The sequence below is a fragment of the Eretmochelys imbricata genome, chromosome 4, assembly GCF_965152235.1.
Source record: "Eretmochelys imbricata isolate rEreImb1 chromosome 4, rEreImb1.hap1, whole genome shotgun sequence".
Classification (NCBI taxonomy): Eukaryota; Metazoa; Chordata; order Testudines; family Cheloniidae; genus Eretmochelys; species Eretmochelys imbricata.
The window spans coordinates 95,129,452-95,144,681 of record NC_135575.1 but is presented as its reverse complement, the minus strand read 5'-3'; the positions used below and the strand labels follow the sequence as shown (position 1 = coordinate 95,144,681).

Genomic DNA, 15,230 nt, shown 5'->3' with positions numbered 1-15,230 from the left:
CACAGTCTGAGCTATAGGGCACTCTACAAGGCTTATCTACTACTCTTTTGAAGTGGGGGTGGGGTGGGGGGTGAGTTAAGTGGTGTGAATTTAGTCCTATTGAGTTGGGCGAGGAAAACTTGTGGTGTTCTCTCATTTTTTGTGTGTACTTTTTGATTGTATGTGTCTGGAACTTAAGATAGGCACTTCTTGTAAATGTAAAAACACAAATGTTTTTCTGGTTACTGAATTGTTTTACTTGAATTGCCTAGTAACTTAATCATGTTGAATGACTTTAAATACTACTGTATGTATGTTGAACTTCACCAATTCCTTCAATGTAGCTTTTTTCCCCTTTTCATACAGTCCTCAAGAGACCAAGTTTGTACAGTAACCCTTTCAGTGCGGTCAGTTACACAAGCCCTTATAGTCCAAATGCTAGTAGCCCCTACAGCAGTGGTTTCAACTCGCCTTCCTCAACACCAGTGAAACCTCCTTTAGTGAAACAGCTCGTATTTCCTGGTAGCTCAGGTAAGTGTCTGTTCTAAAAACACGGTGTGCTCTTGAGTTGTAGGATGGACTGGCAAGGAATTGAAGCTTATGTGGATAAGAAGATATTATACTAACAACTTGAGTTTCAGTAGGAAGCCTGCATCATATGTGAGATACTAACTTTGTAGGAAAAGCATTTGGCCAGCTTATTTTGGCATGAGTTATGCTGTTTCCCTCTGGGTCTTTTCTGTATTAGTCAAGTAATGTTACATGGACAAATAATGCATGTAACTTACTTGTATGGATATGAGTCATATTGCGTTTATTAAAAGGTTTGGTACAGCTTTTTGTAATATACGTTCATAATGGTTATCTGCACTAGTATGGCTGCAAAGCCTACAATTCTCTTATGCAATGAGGCAGTATAGCCAGCATCAGTGCAGGTGGTGTAGAATCTTGTGGTACCAACAACCATATAACCTTGGTGTGAAAAGTGTGTGTATGAAAGTTATGTCTTGAAACTTCACAGTCTGACACACATACAATAACCTTTGGCAGTGTTTTTTGCCTTTATCTTTGGCTTTTTGACTCAGTTTCTCTGGGACATCAGCAGACCTGTTGGGGAATGGGGAAGGCATCAGAAATGTGAAAGACTTTCTAGCAGCTTATATAATTCTGCAAATGTTGATTAATAAAACCACTTTAAACAAATAGTATGGGTTACTGGATATATAAAAAAGATTTTTTTTACCTAAGTTACATAAGTATTAAATTCCAGTTACATATTTAAGATTGTAACTTAACACGTATATGCAGTTATCCAATGGATCAACAAGTCTCTTGAAGTTTATAAATTCATAGATTCTAAGGCCAGCAAGGATCCCTGTAATAATGTAGTGTGCTCTCCTGTATAACACAAGCCATAGGACTTCCCCAAAATAATTCTGGTTTAAACTAGAAGGCATCTTTTAGAAAAACATCCAGTTTTGTGGAGAATCCACCACAATGCTTGAAAATGCTTTAAATGGTTAATTACCCTCTGTGTGTGCGTGTGTGTGTTTGTTTTTTAAAAGCCTTATTTCCTGTCTGAATTTGTCTAGTGAATTAGCTGTTTTGATAGATAGTGGGACACCCAGCCTTTCATCCACTAGTAGCCACTGAACTACTATGATACACTAGTAGCTACTGAGCTATTAAAATACAGTGCAGTGTATTTTGTGGGTTTTACTTTAATTTCTTTATTCTTGTACAGGTCATTTTAAGAGTTCAGCGGATAGAAATCCTTCACTAAGCCCACAGTCCTCTATAGACAGTGAATTAAGTGCTTCAGAAATGGATGAAGACTCTATTGGATCAAATTACAAGCTAACTAATGTCACAGATGTGCAAATTCTAGCTCGGATGCAGGAGGAAAGTAAGTACTTTGCATACTGAAAGGCAACTCTTCTTTGATTACATAATTCCTTTAAACTTCAGCTGCAGACATTTTTAACTTTCTTATGCAGCAACTGGGGAAAGAATGGTAGAGGAGCGAGCAGGAGTTGCTGACTTATCAAATAGATGGCCCTAGTAGTAAAGTTAGAGCATTTAGAGCAATGAACTACTACATGGGAAAACCAGGTTTGAAATGGTCCCCCAAACTTGTACTTTGGGGCAGAAGTCCTTAAAAAGGTGGGTGAGGCATTGTACTCTAAGTTGTTGGAGGGGATGGGGATGGAAAATAGGTACAGGTTATATGCAGTTCTGCAAACTTCGGCACTTTCTGTAACATGACTGACTGACTGACCCTTTTGCCCTCTGGTTAGAGGAGGATAAGGTTACTGTAAGGAGTTGGATTTAGAGGTAAGGAGCAGAAGAAATACTGGAGGACGGGAGAGGCAAATTGATGGCCCACAGTGGATTTTTTTTTTTTAAATGCTAGTTGGACTCACCTAATATCCTAAGTCCCTTCTTCAGGGAACAAGTAATTCTTTAGCATACATCTGTCTTGGTGAGCTCAGTGCTCAAAGCCTGGAGAATAAACTTTTTCATTTGTCCACAGAACAGGTACAGATGAGAAAAGCAGCCATGCACACTTTCTCAGTTTTGATGTAGCCTTTGTTCAGCCATTTGTCTATTTTGTTTTTTAGCTTCTGCGGAGATTGCCAAAGGTGCTAATTATCATGGTTACTAATCTACCAGAACAGTTCTCAAACTGGCTTGTGGACCACTTGCTGGTGGTCTATGTGTAGAGCAAGCTGACCATACAGTTCTTCTTACTTCCAGTTGCTTAATGGTGCTGCTAGTAAGAGACATTTAATATTCTTCCTAATATTATTTTTCTAGGTAAGTAATTGCTGTAGTTGTCACAGTGTTATGGTGCAGATGTGAGGGGGAGGTGAGCAACCAAAAATGTAAGATGTGGTCCACACTATGGAAAAAACAACATTGAGAAACCTGTCACAGGAAAGGGCCTGAGATCAGCTCCTTATTTCACATAGGCTACCAAGCATCAGATAACTTTGTTGGTACAGATCTGGGATGAAATGGAATCCTCAAATAAGAGAGACTAGGATTTGCTAAATATGACTTTGAACTTGGGGTAGGTATTTGTATACACTATCTATATAGTATTAGCCATGTCTAGTCTAAGATAATCTGTAAACAATGTTTTTACTGTTGTCAGGTCTCCGGCAGGAGTATGCAGCCACTACTTCTCGACGTAGTTCTGGTTCCTCTTGCAATTCTACAAGACGGGGTACGTTTAGTGATCAGGAACTTGATGCACAGAGTTTAGAGGATGAAGAAGAGAGTACACATCATGCAGTGCATCCAGCTGTTAAGTTCTCACCATCGCCACGCAACTCGCCGTGGCCTTCACCAAAGCAATCTCCCAGGAATTCTCCTCGTTCTCGATCACCTGCTAGAGGCCTGGAATATAGCAGAGTGTCACCCCAGCCTATGATTAGCCGCTTACAGCAACCTCGTCTTTCGCTTCAAGGCCATCCTACAGATTTACAGACTAGCAATGTCAAAAGTGAAGGTAAAGAGCTTTGTCTCAAGTGTGTGCACTGAGCACTAATGCAGTAGTATAGTGTTGTAAATAAATGTAGTGATCAGTTTGCAATGTGAGTGATCAATAACTTGTGGCAAACCTGGTATACCTAAGCTATCCAAAGAAAATACAAAGGCTCTTATGGATACCAATGAGACCCTAAGAGCTCTCACACTTGTATGTTTTTTTTTCTTCAATCCAGTAGACATGAGGGATTATATACCTATTTCGTGCATCTGACTAACTGTATTTCTTCTAAATCAGGATGGCCCAGTGAACAGCCACTCATCCTGATAAAACAGTTGTCCCCCGACTCCCATGTAAAGCTATTCTCACTTGGATGAACTCCAGCATTACTTGGGAGCAGCTACTGAGTTCTGTCCTAATCTCTGCAGAGTATAGAACAGGGGTGGGCAAACTTTTTGGCCTGAGGGCCACATCGGGTTTCCAAAATTGTACGGAGGGCTGGTTAGAGGAGGCTGTCTCCCCACAAACAGCCAGGCAGCCCGGCCCCCGCCTCCTATCTGACACCCCCCCACACTTCTCGCCCCCGTCCCCTGATGGACCACCCAGGACTCCTATCCCATCCACCACCACCTGCTCTCTGTCCCCTGACCACCCCCAGACCTCCCCCCCCGCCGCCCCATCCAACCCCCCCCTCATTCCTGACTTGCCCCCCGGGACCCCTGCCCCATCCAGCCCCCCTGTTGCCTGCCCTCTGACTGCCCCGACTCCTATCCACACCCCTGCCCTCTATCCAACCCCCCTGCTCCCTGCCCCCTTACCGTGCTGCCTGGAGCACCGGTGGCTGGCGGTGCTGCAGCCACGCAACCCAGACCACTGGGTCAGGCCGCGGCTCTGCAACTGCGCTGCCCAGCCACCCAGAGCATTGCGCTGGTGGTGAGATGCGCTGAGGCTGCGGGAAAGGGGGGAACAGTAGGGGAGGGGCCAGGAGCTCAGGGGCTGGGCAGGAGGGTCCTGCGGGTTGGATGTGGCCTGCAGGCCGTAGTTTGCCCACCTCTGGTACAGAAGCTCCACAGGGACAAATAACCAAGGTGCTGTGATACTTAAGTAATGGATGCGGTATTTAAAACCTAGCTAGAATCCCCAGAACAGGGAAATGCCATGTGTTTCCCAAATAAGCAGCAATCCTTCTATTCAACAAGTTGGCGGCGGTGTGAATATGGGCATTCCCTGGAAGAAGACAGTCTTAAACTATGGCCCTGTTAAATTGAGTCTAATGTACAGACAATAAACACTCACTTAGGCTGTGTCTACACTGTGCATCTTACAATGGCGCAGCTGTGCCGCTGCAGCCACACTGCTGTAAGGTGCCCAGTGTAGCCGCTCTTTGTTGCCAGGAAAGAGCTCTCCCATCTACAAAATAAAACCACCCCCAGTAACAGGCAGTAGCTTTGTTGACAGGAGAGTGGCTCCTGCTGACAAAGCGCTGTCCACACTGGTGCTTTTCGTTGTCAAAATTTTTGTCATTCAGGGGTGTGTATGTGTTGGTTTTTTCACATCCCTGAGCGACAGAAGTTTTAACGATGAAAGTGCCAGTGTAGATGTGACCTTAGAAAGCTGTTAATTGTTTAAAATGCAGATTGGAAGCCTGTGTAAGAATATGCACTTTTGTGTAACGTGTTTAATGGTTTGGACTTTCGTTTTTTTAATTTTAAAGATTCCATGGTGCTCTTTGCAAAAACACAAGTGTTCACCATGGCATATGGGCACAAATTCCATTCTGGATAATTGTGCCTACCTAAAACTATTTTCAGTTAGGTACAGTGAGTCTTGTCAAAATAAACTGTACTGTTTCATCTCAGATGATTGCATGTCAGTAGTAGTGGAATGAATTTTTTTTTTAATTTATATATCGAGAGATTGAAAACTGTGTAATTATATAATACTTTTTCAAAGACTGTTACTTAAGCTAAATTGATGGAAAAATTATTATGGTCAAACATCATGTAATATGTAGTACAAAAAAATGCAGATAATCTTTCACAATGCAGATAATCTTTGAGAGTTTCAAAATTGGCTATATTTCTGACTTTCCATAGCACACAGCAAAATGGCAAAGTATTTATTTGGGAAAAAAATACATGCAGAATATTTCATATGCAAGGCATAAGAAAATAATTATGTAATCTGTAGAACAGTAGAATGATCTAAATCAGTGGTTCCCAAACTGGGGTTCACGGGAAAAAATTCCCTAATGGCAGACAGAGCTGTCCCTAGGGATGCCAGGCAGCACAGGGCCAGCAGCCCAGAGCCGCTGGACTTCCAAGAGCTAAGCAGATCAAAGCAAGCATATCTATCACACTGAGGAGATATAAACTTCAAGACTCCTTATAAGAAATGGAAAGGGAGGTGGATATTTTTGCAGTTTTTAAAATTAAATAGGCAGCTAGTATTGTTTTTAAAATTATTATGAAGAACAAGTTTAAGCTTTGTTGTAACATGCATTGTTTGCCTGGACTGCTCAAGACCTGATTGCTTGTGTAGGAGGAACTCTTTGAGTTGGCTTCTTAAATACCTTCATGCTGTTCCACATCAGATACACCTTGATGAAATCTAGGAGTCTTGTCTTATAACAGGCTTATTCAAAGTGATTCAGTCTATGAAAGTGAGATCTTGGAAGCGTGTTGCCGTTTTCATAATGTAATAAAAATACTGTAATGATGAATAATAAATAATAAGTAATGTGTAATAAGCATGTCATAAAAACAAATTTTATATTTCCAAGAACACTACTTCTATAATTTATACTTGAGTAAAGGAGAAAATCTCTGGAAATACAAATTTTTAGGAGGGGGTTCGCGAAACCTGACATTTTAGTGAAAGGGGTTCACAGGTTGTTAAAGTTTGGGAACCACTGGTCTAAATAGTATTTAGTTTTGCCACTGCATGCTTTTGAATTGCAGTGCAGTTTTGTACAGCAAAATTAATTTTCATGTCAGTTTTTGAAGACCGTGAGACCATCAGTTATGTTGTCAGTCTTCTGCATCAGATTGTACATTGTCTTTGTATTGTTTTTTATACAGAAAAACTAAGGCGTAGTCTTCCAAACTTGTCCAGGACATCTAACATCCATGCTGAGTCTGTGAAAAACAGCAGAAGTGATTCAAATTTTCAAGTGCCAAATGGAGGAATACCTCGCATTCAACCTCAGGCCTCAGCCAGTAAGTGTCTTTACGGTGATATTGTAAACACGTATTTTGGAATTAGATTGAAAGCAGTAGCATGTGTTTACAGTTTCATGGTAAAGAGAACCATTTCATAAAGAACTACACATCATATTAGCCTTGATGCTTAGTCAAGTCTGAGATCAGGTTATATATAAATGCCAAATCTGACAGGGAAAAAACCAACAGATTGTTTCCAAGTTTAGCACTTCTCTTCCATTAAAATTATGTATGTGCCTACTATTGTCCAAGTTATCTTTCATAACTTCTTAATATTTTTCCTCACCCTCTTGAAGTTTCCACAGAGTTTTCCCCTCTTTTTCCCTTAATTGTGTGTGAGATTGCTTGTAATTGTTGAAATGCAGTATTAGTGCTGTATTTTCCTCTGTAAAATAAAATGAATACTGGCGAAGAATTACATGAACTTTGAACTGATGAGAAAACATCAGTTGTTACTTGTATACAAAATATGACCAACCCTTTTTTAAAAATGATATATTTAATATTTTGGTATATTCTGGTATAAGTGTTTAGTATACATACACTTCAGGCTAGAGTATTGTGGAAACCATTTTTATTTACTATAATTAGAGAACTTGTACAGTGCTACTTTGTACTGTTGCATTTTCTTTTCAAGAGTTTATGAAAACTAACTTTCTGGTTTTCTTCACCCTTTAATTATATTGCAGTACACAAAAATGAGGTAAATATGGTTTTTAAAGGATGCTGAAAGCTGATCTGAAATTATATATATATGTCTTGTTTTGGCTCAGTCATTTATCTCTCTTCCTCTGCCCTATCAGATGGGTCTCTTCTTTGTAAGCCAGTGAAGTAATGAAATGCAGGATATCAAAAACGTAAAAATCCATGCTCAAATGCAGGATTCTTGCAAGTTTCAATACCTTCCAAGTAAAGGATGAAATGACTTTCAAATCCCTATTATGTGCACATACATTACTGTCAAGCAAAACCAACTTAATGCTCTGAGTTAAACTGCAAGATTAGATTTGTATTCATATTGCAGGCCTCTCCTTAAAGGATTCACCATGTTAAAAAACAAAACAAAAGCAAATGTATTTTAAGGTGGATGTCTAGGAGTTCTGTACCTGTATCTTTTTAGTCTTCAAATATTCATTCACAATTGGATGCTTCTAGGATAATGTGATGACCATCTTTGTCTAAGCATTAAAGGTTTAATGTGTAGATTTTTTAGTGTGTGAAATTCTAAAGGAAGCAAAACATGGTCAAATGGTTAAGGAAGAAAACATGAATTATTATTTCAAGTTGTTAGGCAATAAAAGCACACTATTAGATACAAGCTTCTAAAATATGTGGTGTATATCCTTACTGGATATTAATAGTTTGACTTAACTGAGTTTCTTGCTTTAATAGTTTTAAGAACTACTTCCACTGTCAGACAAACTATATATAAAATCCCATTAAAGTATGTGTTATCATATTGGTCTACAGTAAGTTAAAAAACCAATTTGGTAGCAGCTCTCCTAATGGAATATTTCAATGGTAGTTTTAATTGCTTAAGAATGTTGCATATTCGTAATAATTTAAAACAAAAGCAGGGTTTTAGCAAACCCGTATCGGTTACTTGGGGGCAAATGTTTTAATATTGTGCAAACTTGAAGGAAAGACTAAACAAAACTTACTTGGCCAGAACACTTTCTGTTGTTTACTATACAAAAGTTAAACTTTTCACAGCCTAGCTTGTACTGCTTAATCCTGCCATGAAGTCATAATATTGTGACTTCAAGTTTAGCATGGTAATTAGACTGCAGAATCCAAAGTAGGTGGATGCCCCTGTTTAAACAGTGTAATTAATTAACAGACAGATAAAAATAATGGAAATCATTAGGTGAATTTGATTATATCCAATACTTGAATATTTTTTCAAAGCACGAAAGTCCCTGTAGATAAATAGGATTTCATGAATAAAGCCCAGACTTTTACCCCTTACAGTTTCCTTGCTCTTGTTGATGTCAGATCCTTGCTATTGAATATACAAACCAATATGTTTTTTTTTTTTAAAGATTTAGATTAGAACATGAAGTAAATCTATTTCGGATGGTCTTATGTATGTGTACATACAAACAGCCAGTGTTAAGCATTGAGTTCCTGGAATTCTGATCATTCCTGTATTTGAACCTCCATTTTTTCCCATTGACTTTGTATTTAACTGTTTCACTTTGGACAAATGCCATTGTTAAATTGTTGCGAAGTTTGTCATATTTTCCTGTGGCAAGGACTTCTTGGGTTTTGAGATCCAAATCTTTCACCTGCTGGTCTTGCATGAGCTTAACCTTGCAAGGTTGCTACATTTCTATCTAAGGTTGTTGCTTTTTCCTTGTCAAAGGCTGCTGTTCACTAGCTAATGAACATGCTTATTTGCTATGGCTGCATTACTAATGTGCTGTGGATGCTGGCAATTGAAAATTAGTTGGGAATGCAGTAAGACCTCTAAGTTGGCAACTGCTCAGATGTGTGATTTGTTGAACAGGCAACTTTAGAGATGTCTAGTCTAAGTGTAAGTGGAAGAAATGTACTTCCAGACATGATCTTCAGTGTGTGTAGTGTATAGGGTATAAAGACAGTTACTGTGATAAGTTCTTAACTGTAATCCAACTGAAAAATTATTTTCAGTCTGATGCAGTCTAGTGTAAAGTCACTGCTCAATCAGTCCATCTATAAGTAGTGGATTACAGTTTCTGTTTAAAACTGGCTAACTTACATGCTCCTATTTGTAGCGATTTGAAACTCCTGAGTGATGTGTAAAAAATCACTTTGAATGTAGATAAACTATTGAACGAGTGTATCTTCTTACTAGATCTTAACTATCCATATTGTAATACTTAAGTTCCATATATCAAAGAACAAGCTCTTACAAATACCTTTGTTACATTGGATTTTCAAATATTATATAAGTGTATGGACAGTGTCACACATTCCTTTAGAGTTTGTCTCCCAAGCCATGCAAATCTCTGAAAAGCTATTGGGAAAACTTTTAGGGGGACCTTCCAGATGGAAGACAGATACTTCTATTAAATCAAGTACATAATACATATCCTTTCACTTATATCAGTGTATTAAAATTCAGATGTACTAGGTGAAATCCTAAAAGTGGAGTTAAACACACTTGGCTGTTGTTAATTCAGTTGGCAGCATTTACGGCCTAGTTGCCTACTTATCTTTTGATAAAGTGGCTGAAATCATAAATGGCCAAGGTGAAGCTCTGTAGCACGGAAAGAGGATAAAAACAAAAATCAAACATTCTGATGCAAATAATGGCCTACATTGCTATAGTTTTTGTTGATTTGAAATATTGCTTTAAAAATATTTGTTATAAATCTGCATTGCACTTCAAGAGTGTGCCCTGTATGGCAGAGTAAGTTTAATAGTATTCGTAGCATTTTACAAGTAGCATAATTGTAGGTGTTATTGTTAAAGTTCAACTTTATGTAACCAAAACTGATAGAAGTAGATAAAATATCTTAAAACATTTGCATTGGATATTATATCCTATTACATTCTGCATATCCACCAAAGGGAAACTAGTTGTTTCCTCAGCTTTGCTCCCCTCTAATGCCCAAAATTCTTTTCAGTGATATTAGTGCAAATAATTATGTAGTTAGAGAATCTTCATGAAGTATAGCAGAGAATTTGATCTGTAAATGGGACATCTGTTTTAAAATCTTACATATTGATCCACTAACTTCACTTGCAAATGAAATGTAAGTGTCATGATAGAAAAAATCACTTAAAAACTTCAATTCTAGTACCAGATCTTCATTCAAATCAGTTAAGCAATATCAGAGAATCAGCTAAATATGCTGGAGCAAAATTAATGGGTGGCTTCCTTACCCAAATATAAATAGGTTGAATAGTATATTGGGACATGGGTTTGAGAAATAAATCTGCCTTTTAAATTCATTCTTGAGAAACTTTCTTCTGGAGCATACAAGAAGCCTCTCTTGTCTTTGAGTGGTATTATTACAGCACAGTGAGACTAGAAGTAAACGTTACTGAATCAATAAGAAACCAGTAGGCAGAGGCACAGGTAGGCATGTTGGACTAGTGGTCTGTTACTGTTTAATTCCTAGATATGATCATTTGGAAGCTTTTGTTCATTTCTACAATTAAAACCATTGTGTGCTTTGATATCTTTTCACTTTTCTTGTTTGTGTTTAATAGGCTGTAAGTGGGGGTACATTGTACAAAAATGCTTTACAACCTAGAAATTAAGTTCAGCAAAGGATTCCCAGTGAGTTTGTACATCAGAAGTGGTGATGAAACTGTGTAGAGGGGGTGTGTGTGTGGGTGTGTGAAGCTACACACTTCTATCACAGAATGGTGTTCAGACTTGTTAGGCTCTATCTGGTACAAAGTATCACCACTGTTCTTTGTATTTATGAATTACAGAGCTAGCTAGTGTTATATTTATGAGCACTTCATTATTTTTTACTATTTTATGAAAGAATAACAATTCGGAGTAAACACTTTTTATTATAGCATTTAAGACCAAGACAAGCAGACATGCCAGCCAGCCATAAATTGAGATGAGGAAAATTGTGCAATTTTCTGTTCTCTCCCTCCCTGCTCCTCAAAGCGCTATTGTACCTTTTGAAGTGGAAGAGGGCCCATGGAGATAATCTTACATTATGATTGAATATGAATGATTGTAAAGTTGGTGAAGTTAAAAGTATTTTAAAAATGTTACTAAGGTGCTAATCCCCCCCCCTTCTCCCCAATCAAAGTGCCTCCAATTCTAGTGTTCGACTTGATGTAGAATGCTGTGGGGCTTGGTGTGCAGGACAGGCCTTGTATTCATAACTGTCCTCCCTCAGGGGTTATGCTGAGGATAGTAACTGAGGTCTATACCATTTTAGTACTGGTATAACTGTCAGGTCGGTATGTGTTTTCTCCCCTACCCCCCACAATAGTTACTTATACAATTCCTAGTGTGGATGCAGTTACACCAATGTAAAATTGCCATGTACTGGTACAGCTTATTCCCATTCCTATATAACTTATACTGGTATAAGAACTTTGGTATAACTGCCGGACACAGTGGGGGCATTGTACCACTTCATACCAGTACAGTGAAAATGGTGCAATTTTTGTGTGTAGACAAGGCCTTAGGCTCCAGTAGAGGCTACTCCCAGCTAGTGAAGATTGCTTTGAGAGTATATTGAATCTGTCAGTTCCTGGCATGTTTCTTCCTGCCAAGCATCTGGTGCTCCTAGAACTTTGCTGGCTGGCTGTTGGCAAATGGTGGGTTACAGGGACCCTTTAAGGCACTAACAGGACTAGTTTTTTTGCTGAGATCTATTCTTGCAGAGCCAGCAAAGCCCAATAATTCTGGAACATATCTAAATTTGATGGTTGGCAGTCTTGAATTTGATTTTGATAATTAGCTTGCATACGTTTGTGTAAGTTTCAAGGGAAAGTCACCTTTTCTGAAAGTTTCTCTTTGCTTTAAAAGGAAAATTAACCTTGTTTTATCAAGTTAAATCTGACAGTCTTAGTTTCTATCTTTACTTTATATCTAATCTTGCACTGAGATTGCTGTGGCATGTTTGCTGGTGGCTTGTTCTCCCGTTGGTGTGTTTGTTTTGCCTTCCTGGGTTTTTAGCCCTGTAAGAAACTTCTTTACTATTAAGAAATATATGCATTTTGCACTACAAGGTTTTTGACACTTTCCCTTTGCAACCTTTTAATGCAGCAAGCACCACTTTAAAACAAAACACTTCACTTTTTATAGAGCCATAACAGCTTTTGAAAACTGTTGCTCACTTTGCTAGCTGCTTGTTCCCTGATGCTTCACAAGCAGATGTGGTTCTATATCCCAAGTGAATTGAGTTGTTGTCTTTCTAGACAAATATAACACTTCTTATCTTTCAACAGCTATGCAAAGGCAGAAAAAATTGCCTCGTGCTGCCTTCAAAACCAAACAGTTTCTTCAAACTCCATCTACAAAAGGAGGTAACTAACTTCCAGCCTCTTACCAAGTGCCAGCAAAACTCCGAAAACTGTTCACCTGTGTTAAATCTTGTACCTTTAACAAATATGAACAATTGCATGTAGAGATTAACAGTAAATTGAGTTTAATATATCAATATAGCACAAGCATGTCTTATCTGCTGTGGGCAGAAAGGTTTCTTGAGGGATGGATATTAACTTTTGAGATATGATCCAAGGACTTTTGACTTCAAGCATAAGAAATAAATGAATAAAAAATCAGTTCTGGATTAGCAAAGCTGATTTCTAAAGCCATATTAATTAAGGCTGCATTTGTGAGATTAATTTTTAATCACTGCATTGTGTTTTTTTTAAACATCTCTTCTCCCTTTGCAATGGAAAATGTCAACAATCATGCATGAAAAATTGTTACCTTACATGTCAATGTTAGAAATAGATGCTAGCAAGTTAGTTAGTTCTGAAAAGTTCAAGTATAGCAGCAATTCTAGATGTGTTGCAAAAATAACAATAATTATACATTTTTAGTTAGGAAAATAGTCTAGAAAATTAGTATAGGGTGTCTGGTTGTTTATGCTATTAATGGCTCATGTACATTCTTGCCAGAAGAGAATCAAAATTTAAACTTTAATCCAACTGGACCAAACTTAATATCTGAGCCCTAATTAGTTGTTTTAAATTCTGGTGGGCTTGTACAAGACACTATCATCTCACTGTGAAGGTATAAACAAAACATACAATTGTATGAGTCTTCACCTTAAAATTAAGTACATTAGGGAAGTCTCTCTTGCAAAGTCACTTATTTTATATCCATGACTGGAATTTTTTCATACCAAATACTCAGATTGATCTTAAAACATATCTCTGATAATTAATAGTCAATGCACAACTTAAAGCCACTATCAAGTTACTTCATTGTATACAGGAAATTTTACTGTCTTCTGCCTTCCCCTTATTAAGAGCACTTTCATCAACCTAATAAAATAAAATTTGGTCCAGATTCTTGTGGTTAATCATAAATATGTCTGTAACTGATCTGTTCAGAACACTTCCTAGCAATATCAGGAATTTCACTCAGTCTTGAGGATAACTAAAGAATTGAACTCTTTTTGCGAGACCTATTTAGTCAGTCACCTGAATTGGAATAAAACTACCAACATCTCCTGAACAAAAAATTTTAATGCAGTCTTTCTGGCTAGCCATTTCCTTTTAGTCCTAATTCTGGATACTTCCCAGATTTTCTAGGGAGAAGTGGACAGAATACTTATCAATCTGGAAATGTTGGAACCTGTAGAGGAATTTAATAGCTTCTCTTGCTTGGGGTTTGAAGTGGTTTCTTTTCATTAGACTCTCAAAAATAAAATTCTAAAGCCCTAGAGTGTTTTAAACTTCAAGTTTGTTATGCAGTCTGTTAGTTTTGATCTCTTTGCATAAAGATCCTAAAATGCTATCTTCAGTTTTGGAATATAGATTGTTTTTTTCAAGTAGTGTCCCTATGGGTACTCCACTGTAGATGTATCTTCACCCCTACGCCTCTGATCAGAGATTTTAGGTAGCAATGTCCATTCAACCCACACGTGCGCTGTCTCTCTCCCTTGTGGTCTGCCTCAAGGCTGTCTAGCGCAGTGCGAGGGAACCCCCCTCAGTTCCTTCCTTTGACCTCAAACTGAACGAGCAGTTGTCCCTTCTTTATCTGCATCATTAGCATAAGTAGTAGTTGTTTTAGGTTCTTTTGTTCTTAATAGTTAGTGTTTCATTATCCTGTTGGGTAAAAAAAAAAAGAAGAGAGGTTTAGTTTACATTTTCCCCCTTTTTTTTTTGAGGATCCACCTCTTTCTTCTCTCAGGGTATTTAGAAGACATTCTAACTTCTTTCAAGTTTAAAAAAAAAAAAAAGGAAGGAAGAGGAAGAAGAGGGAAGAACATCTTTCTTCTGTATTTTTCACTGTTAGAGAAAATGCTCAGCTCTCCTAGCTTGAAGAGGTGCCTTTCCTGCAAGGAGTTGATTCCAGTAATGGACGGACAGACTCTCTCACTGTGTCTGAGGTAGTCCCATTTCCCTCAGAAGCGCTCCCTCTGCCAGCAGCTAAAGGCAAGGTTTCGTAAAAACCGGGAGCTGAAGTTAAAACTCCTTATGAAAAAGGCACTTAAGCCAAGAGAAGACTCTGGTGCCAACCCTGGATCATCCCGAGCCTTCTACTTCAAAAGGGGTAGAGTCGCGAAAAAACCCACAGACTCCTCCTCCTCTCCCCTTGAGCTCAACAAAAAGGGCTCCCAGGTCTCAAACCAAGCTATGGACCAGCTAGAGGGGTTCCCCAGCACGATTGGCCATTATGGCACCAGCAGCTCCAAAGTGTAGTACCCAGAAGGGGGCCTCAGCTATGAGCTCAGCTGCGCTGTGTAGAGACCCCAAGGGCTCAGGTTCTGAGGCAGCAGTACTGCCCCTAAGGAGGAGAACAATTACTGTACCGTCTCTAAAAGCAGCACCGAGTAAACCTTCAGTACCGGGTATGACAAAGCTCCTGTGTGTGGAAAGCTCCGTGCATTTACAGC

The 15,230-nt window shown here is 38.6% G+C and overlaps 2 protein-coding genes across 12 annotated transcripts in view; one reads left to right on the top strand and one right to left on the bottom strand.

Annotated features, from left to right (window-relative positions):
• SLAIN2 (SLAIN motif family member 2) overlaps positions 1–15,230 on the top strand; it is a 63,364-nt gene that overhangs the window by 33,651 nt on the left and 14,483 nt on the right. For 2 of the 4 annotated variants that reach the window (XM_077815672.1, XM_077815674.1), the window contains exons 3-7: positions 346–510; positions 1,724–1,885; positions 3,137–3,493; positions 6,553–6,690; positions 12,607–12,684. In XM_077815672.1, coding sequence (XP_077671798.1) covers positions 346–510; positions 1,724–1,885; positions 3,137–3,493; positions 6,553–6,690; positions 12,607–12,684 — 900 coding nt within the window. The remainder of the gene's footprint in view (positions 1–345; positions 511–1,723; positions 1,886–3,136; positions 3,494–6,552; positions 6,691–12,606; positions 12,685–15,230) is intronic. The other 2 variants (XM_077815675.1, XM_077815673.1) reach the window with 1 other exon arrangement.
• Positions 5,561–15,230, bottom strand: part of LOC144264188 (uncharacterized) — a 67,351-nt gene continuing 57,681 nt past the window's right edge. For 3 of the 8 annotated variants that reach the window (XM_077815678.1, XM_077815680.1, XM_077815679.1), the window contains exon 5: positions 12,790–14,439. In XM_077815678.1, coding sequence (XP_077671804.1) covers positions 14,401–14,439 — 39 coding nt within the window. In that variant the 3' untranslated portion in view covers positions 12,790–14,400. Of the gene's footprint in view, positions 6,610–7,799; positions 14,440–15,230 lie in introns of those variants that run through there. The other 5 variants (XR_013345982.1, XR_013345981.1, XR_013345978.1 and 2 more) reach the window with 4 other exon arrangements.